Consider the following 7,399-nt stretch of genomic DNA (forward strand, 5'->3'; position numbering starts at 1 on the left):
CAAATATATTCGACTCGAATGAAATATTTTCCACAAATTCGCCGAATCAGTCGAATCGAATTTTTGAATACTTCGCTGATCTCTAATCACAATGTTAGCAAAGCTGTTATGACTCAATCTTAAAACCGTTTATTGATATTAATTATTTATTTGTACTCTGTATCCCAAAAGCGTTGGCGTTGCCGCCATCCATATGATAAAGAGAAGGAATAATGTGAATTGAACAGTGGGGGGGGTTAGTATTACTTTACCGGGAAAGGAATGATATCAACACATCTGCCAACTGTGTAACAGTTTCCAAAGCATATGTTGGGAAGCAGCTTTCCCTGATCTGACTAAACCATCCGGGGTCTATATATGACATCATGGATACAATTGTAATTTGTTGAGAATTGTTTTTTAAAAAATGATTGTTGTCTTATCAAAGGTGACCGGCCCGGACATGAGCTTCCAGCGTGTCCACACTCCCATACTCTACCTCAACAGCAACATCTTCCCCAGGAGGAGCCTTGACTGATTGCAGATTCCTCCATTTTTGGGCAAAAACCCAAACATCTCAAAACAATCTCCTTTATTGGGCTCATTTTCAAACCTTAATACACTGGTGGAAAGCAAAATACGGGATAATTCATGACAGCTGAGGGAATGCTTGAGACACACAGCCTATGAGCCTACTTATAGTAAATGTGCTGTGAGAATGTCTCAGACATTTGTTCAGCTGTCATAAATAAACACATGTTGGTCTAATTCATTTATTTCCTATAATCATCAGCTCCATCTAGTGGCCATAAAGCAGTATTTTCCCGAATTACATCTATCAAGAAAATACCACATTATGGCCACTAGATAGGGCTGACACAGGAAATAAACATATGTAAAATATTGGAAAATTCATGACAACTGAGTATATATGACGTGCGATAGTCTCAAGCATTTAAATAAAGAGACTCCTTTGTTAATGGGAAGGCTAGAAGAATAACTCAGAGAAAAAGAGATTCAGTCCAGCAGGAAGGTTGGGATTTTAAGAGCCCTATAAAGGTTTCCATTTGATGTTGATCCTTATATTCATATTTCTATTTGGAAGGGATGGTGGGAGATTTCATCAAAAGGTTTAGAAAGACATAACCCAACCGGTTATGATAAGGTGGGCAAAAAGGAACAAAAAGCCCCCAACTGGACCGATGCATGGCACAATAGAGTCTTTGTAGAACACGAGGTATTCACAATGTCCCATTCAATGCCAAGAACAAGGCAGAATCTTTGCTAGAATCTGGTGGTTCTGGATGCAGAGCGGGACAGAGGATACAGTGAAGGGAATAAGTATTTGCTCCCCGGCTGATGTTGAATGTTCGCCCCTCACAAAGAAATGATCGGTCTAAAAATCGAATGTTATGTGTATTGTAACACTGAGACAGAATAGCAACACAGAATTGTTGCAATGATAGGTGTATTATTCAGTAAACATGTTGCTGACTTCTAGGTACAAAGAGGAAACCGATTTGGTTCTTCAGACATGTCAGATTTTCTCTACCGATTCATTGTACATATTTATCTGGCGGTGTCATGATCACTTCTTATTTCTACCAGTCATTTCGTATTATCAATATTCTGAATGTGATATATGGGGGGGGGGGGGGTCAGTGACTGCTACATGGCTAAAAAAGAGAGAAGCACACATTGTGACATGATCGTATACAGATCTGATAGTGAAATATACAATGTTTTATAGAAATGTTTCACACGATTCAGTAATCATCAGAGTCCATTTGTAGACATTCCTGATTAATCGATAAATCTGCTGTGAAAGTGTTGGTGATTGTTCGCCGATAAATGTCTCATCTGATGATCTCCTTTGTTCTCCGTGTCGGATTTGGCGGTCAGAGGGCGGATTGTCTGTGACGTCACATAAAATTCCGGTGGGAGATTAGAATGTAATTACAGATGAAGCAATGACAGTTATACTTTTCTTTCAGATAAAATAAATATTTTTGTATTTTTTTGGGAAGAAATGATCTGATCATCAGAAAGTGGATGATAAAGATTGTAGATAATCATTTCCCCAGAATCTCACCCTGAAAGCCTTTCTATTGTTTCTACCTTTTAGAATTGTCATTACAAACACGTGATAGCATTGTCCCGTTTTATCCCCTCCCCCTCCTTCATGTAATTTACTGAATTATGGACAGAATAGTCCACTCTCGGAGCTTCTAATTCTTTCATCAATAAGGAATTGTAATCTTTCATTAGAAACATAATTCTTATCGATGTTTCCTCATTTGGTGGTGAGGAGATCCCAGAGACCCATGGCCGATCTAACAAAGATATTGTGCCTGTCTGGGCGGAGATTGTAAAAGCTGCCGCTTTTGAAGTAAACCAATCAGAGGCGTGTGTTCACTGTCCAATCAGAGGGCAGAGATGTGTATAAATTTCTCTGCAGAGCGGAGGCGCATTACATTCGCAGTTGCAGACAAGAGAGGAGTAGAGATGGCTCGTACCAAGCAGACCGCCCGTAAGTCCACCGGAGGGAAAGCTCCCCGCAAGCAGCTGGCCACCAAAGCCGCCCGCAAGAGCGCCCCGGCCACCGGCGGAGTGAAGAAGCCTCACCGCTACAGGCCCGGCACCGTGGCTCTCCGAGAGATCCGCCGCTACCAGAAATCCACCGAGCTGCTCATCCGCAAGCTGCCCTTCCAGCGCCTCGTCCGAGAGATCGCCCAGGACTTCAAGACCGACCTGCGCTTCCAGAGCTCCGCCGTCATGGCTCTGCAGGAGGCCGCAGAGGCTTATCTCGTCGGACTCTTCGAGGACACCAACCTCTGCGCCATCCACGCCAAGAGGGTCACCATCATGCCCAAAGACATCCAGCTGGCACGCCGCATCCGCGGAGAGAGGGCCTAGACCCCCCCCGCAACACATTCCACACAACCCGCCAACCAACGGCTCTTCTCAGAGCCACCACCTCCCCCCACACAGAGCTCTGTACCGGGACTTCTCCGCCTTTCCTCATGGCGCCTTTTACAATTCAGCGCAATCTGGAGGCGCCCATTACAACATGTAAGGAACCAAACCGGTTTACACAACGCAGCGCCGTCTGTACATGGGGGGCGCCCGATGGGGGAGGGGACTTGAGGCTGAGCACTAGAAGGATCTTCAATTCGTCTCTAACAATTGATTCTCCTGAGCGACACATTTCCTCTTGTAGATCTATTCCATAACTCCCTACAATGTATCATCCGCCGATGAACACATCTTCCACACACACACGATTATTTATCGGATCGTTTAGATACATAACTGTTACCCCAAGCACTCAGATAATCTCATCTTTGATAAATCATTAGGAAGAGATCTGAGGATCGATCACCTGATTAGAATATATGGGGGGGGGGGTAAGCCTTCCACACGGAGATGTCACTATTGGGGGGTCAGTCATGTCCTCTATTCCCTCCTCCGGTATTACATTTATTCTTCGAGGGAGAACTCTAATGATTTCGGAAGATGAGAAGAACCCACATGGGGGGGGGGGGGGGGGGGGATTATGGCGCCGACAGTATGCTGAGCGCTGTACAATATAACGGGAGACAATACAAGAGGGATAGGAGGGCCGGCTGCTTGGAGTTCACAATGTAGGAGGAAATGGGGACATTTAGTGCCCCCCCCCCAGAGATCAGGCAGTGTGTGGGAATTGTCTTCTATTAGATCTTCTATATCGGGAACAGATGATATGCGGAGCAGTGCGCACTCAGCGATGTCGGTGTATGGAGAGCTCTGTTGGGGGGAGGTGGGGGGCTCTGAGAAGAGCCTTTGGGGGGTGGAGATGAAGGAGGTCGCCGCCCATTATTTCTTCTTCGGAGCGGCCTTCTTGGGCTTAGCCGCCTTCTTAGCTGCCGGCTTGGCCTTAGCGGGACTCTTGGCGCCTTTTTTCGGCTTGGCTGCAGCTTTGCTCTTCTTGGGGCTCTTGGTCACCTTCTTGGCGGCAGCCTTTGCTGGTCTCTTGGCGGCCGGCTTCTTCTTGGGGCTCTTGGCTGCGGAGGTTGTTTTGCTGGCCGCCTTCTGCTTGGGGGACTTGGCGGCCGGTTTCTTGGGGGTCTTGGCTGCGGTGGGGGCTTTGCCGGTCGCCTTTTTCTTGGGGGACTTGGTGGCCTTCTTAGTTGCCGGTTTCTTGGGCTTCGCCTTGGCGCCGTCGGGCTGCTTCTTGTTGATCTTGAACGATCCGGAGGCCCCATGGCCTTTGACCTGGACGAGGCTCCCCTTAGTCACCAGCGCCTTGAGGGCGATCTTCAGGCGGCTCTTGTTCTTGTCCACATCGTATCCTCCGGCGGACAGGACCTTCTTCAGGGCGGCCAGGGACACCCCGCTGCGCTCCTTGGAAGCGGACACGGCTTGGACGAGGAGCTCGGACACGGCGGGACCGGACACCTTCTTGATGCCTTTCTTGGCTCCTCCGGCTGACGCCTTCTTAGCCGGCTTCTTCTTGGCGGCGGCCTCCGCTGGAGGAGCGGCGGCTGGGGCGCTCTCAGTCTCCGTCATGATTCCACAAAGTCTATCGGACAAATACGTTTCCCTCCTGTGCTGGCCGGAGGTTATATGCTAAACGTTCTGCGCTGCTATTGGTCGGTACACAGCAAGCTGCCTGCACTGCTATTGGTTACACATCAGACACGCCCACTCTCTGTCACTCCAGTGTTGGAGTATATTCTCTCCCTTCATGTGTTTCCCGGTAGATATAAAACCGATTTTATTCCGAAATAGAACGATGTCCGATGTGCACCGGGGAGCCGATCTGCTCCCTGGACTGCCACTTATCGGGGGTCACTTCCAGCTGTCAGGAGCTGCTCACGAGGCTGAACACAGAGGCTGCAAACACAACCATCCTCCGGAGTGGGGGGCCCATTCTGCCTTCTACCTGCTTGGGGGGACACATTCTACCCACAAAACAATCTGCTCCCATCCCCCACTACAATCCGCTTCACATTACACGAGGGAAGAGGGGAGATCGCCAAACATTTCCCTCTAATACACAACTCGGCTCATCTCTAGCTGACTACAAGGAGCCGGGAACAAAAACATCGGCCGATCACAGGAGATCCTTGTGTCCTGTCATGGCAGACATTGGGAGACATACAAAGGGCTCCGCCCATTACAGGGTGTCAGGTGTCATGGCCTAGGGGTCATTATTGGCTCATCATCACAAATGGACATTGAGAGCCAAATCCTGCCAATGACTTGATTGCCGCATTTCCCTCCACAGCTCCATAGACTGCTCAGGTGGACTGGGAGGGGAGAATATTTTACACACATAGACGGGAAGGATTTTCTTGTTTCTCTTTTCTGCTCTGCTTGATACATTGTTACACGTAGTAGAGGCGAATGTTTAACTCTTCACTGACTGATATATGTGCGGCTGTAACATGGCATCATAGGAAATTATACAGAAATCATGGAAACATTACTCCATATTTATTGGTTTCATGTAGTACGATATGTGGAAAGCTCTGCATACTAAACGGTTTTATTAAGAAGCTGGGAAATGATGCTTAAAAAATGAAGATTACAAAATTACAAATGCCAAGGGAAAAAAATGATGCATTTTTTGTTAACAACGTGGTTACTATGGATCTGCTTGGGGATTATGGGGGGGGGAATATAATGGTTACACATCCCATACACATTACATCTCACCTTTTTAGATAATAATATGGGTAAAATTGCTTTTATATCTGGGATTATGGGTGGATATCATGGTAACTCTTAACCTATTTCGGATAAACAAATGCATATAATTATTTTTCTACATGAAATTTATGGGTTCATTTTTGCCAAGGATCATATTTGATCTATTTCGGAAAAAAGATTATGGGTATAGTTATTTATCTACATGGGGATTATGGGTGAAATATCATGGATAAACATGCCTAGGAACACATTTGACCCCATTCTGATAAGAATAGGAGAATTGCTATTATTCTATATGGAGATTATGGGAGTATCATTGTGGAAACGCACGGCAACAACCATATTGAACCTATTTCTGAAAAGATTATGGGCATAATTATTTTTCTACATGTTGATTATGGGTGGAATATCATGGTTAAGCATGCAGGAACACATGTGACTCTTTTCTGATAAGAATGTAAGAATAGTTATTTATCTACATAGAGATTATGGGTGGATTGTTGTGAATACACATGCCAAGGACCATATTTGACCTATTTCTGAAATAATTATAAGTATAGTTACTTTCTACATAGGTAAAATGGGTGGAATCTCATGGTGCATTTGCCAAGGAACACTTTGACTTGTTTGTCATAAGAATATGGGAATGGTTATTTTTCCACATGGGGATTATGAGTGGAGTATTGGAAATACAGACGGCAAGAACCATATTTGACCTATTTCTGAAAATATTCTGGGCATGCCTAGGAACACATTTTATCTGTTTCTGATAGTAATATGAGAAGAGTTTTTTTTTTTGTGGTTGGATGTTTGAAGATACACATGTGAAGGACCATATTTTACCTTTTTCTCCTAACAATATGGGTATAGTCATTTTTATAAATGGGGATTGTAAGTGGAATATCATGGTTAAACATGTCCAGTAATACATTCAACCTGTTTCTGATAACATAATAGTTATTTTTCTACATGGAGATTATGGATGGATCATTGCAGATACACGTCAAGGACAATATTTGACATGATTCTCCTAAGAATGTGGATATAATTATTTTTCTATATGGGGATTATGGGTGGAATATCAAGGTTAGACATGCCTTGTGTCAGGAATGGACTCGCCAATGGTGGTGGGACTCACCTGCATTGTGGGCTGCAGTACCAGGGCTGGCCAGCGGGTGCTCTCAGCAACCAGAAGCTTACTCCTGCAATCAAGCCATCACCTGAGGCTGATTGCAGGAGGTGTATTTAAGGAATGGCCAGACCTGCAGTCAGGGTCTTGGTGTATTGTTCCCATGAGCCTCTGTACCTGCATCCTGTGTGCTTCCTGCCTGATCCTGACTCTGCTTGAACTCTGCCTGCACCAACCTCGGCTACTCCTGACCAATCTTCTGCTTACTCCTTGTACCTTGTCTGCCCGTTAGCTACCGACCCGGCCCGCCTGACTACGTTGTTCTCCATATTTTTATAAATATATATCAGTTAAGGTTTGGGTTTGTTGCACCTTGTTGTACGTATTTGTGTTAGTTTTGGGTTTGGTTTGTTGCACTGCATTTATGTTTGTGTTGCCCTTAATAAATTATATTGTTTTACACGCTATACCTGAAGTCTGTGTTTCCCTGTGGCGGTCCACACACCTCTGGTCATACCGGAAGCCCTAACACCTTGGAACACATTTGATTTGTTTCTGACAATAATATGAGCATGACTATTTTTCTACATTGGGATT

At 45.3% G+C, this 7,399-nt stretch overlaps 2 protein-coding genes across 2 annotated transcripts; one reads left to right on the plus strand and one right to left on the minus strand.

Moving 5' to 3' along the window:
• Positions 1-2,469: 2,469 nt before the first annotated feature.
• Positions 2,470-2,897, plus strand: LOC149442312 (histone H3). Its single transcript, XM_089656258.1, has one exon. The coding sequence runs from the start codon at positions 2,485-2,487 to the stop codon at positions 2,893-2,895; it is 411 nt and encodes a 136-aa protein (XP_089512384.1). The 5' UTR covers positions 2,470-2,484; the 3' UTR covers positions 2,896-2,897.
• An 882-nt stretch (positions 2,898-3,779) lies between these two features.
• Positions 3,780-4,527, minus strand: LOC149442313 (histone H1.01-like). The gene has a single exon (XM_089656259.1). It carries the CDS (start codon positions 4,525-4,527, stop codon positions 3,835-3,837), a length of 693 nt encoding a protein of 230 aa, XP_089512385.1. The 3' UTR covers positions 3,780-3,834.
• Between the last annotated feature and the right edge of the window lie 2,872 nt (positions 4,528-7,399).

Source organism: Staurois parvus, unplaced genomic scaffold (genome assembly GCF_062004578.1).
Source record: "Staurois parvus isolate SC_StPar_1 unplaced genomic scaffold, SC_StPar_1.0 ptg000897l, whole genome shotgun sequence".
Classification (NCBI taxonomy): domain Eukaryota; kingdom Metazoa; phylum Chordata; class Amphibia; order Anura; family Ranidae; genus Staurois; species Staurois parvus.

Bases quoted from the DNA above. Each gene is read 5' to 3' on its own strand.
- LOC149442312 (XM_089656258.1), top strand. From the start codon at position 2,485: ATGGCTCGTACCAAGCAGACCGCCCGTAAGTCCACCGGAGGGAAAGCT.
- LOC149442313 (XM_089656259.1), bottom strand. From the start codon at position 4,527: ATGACGGAGACTGAGAGCGCCCCAGCCGCCGCTCCTCCAGCGGAGGCC.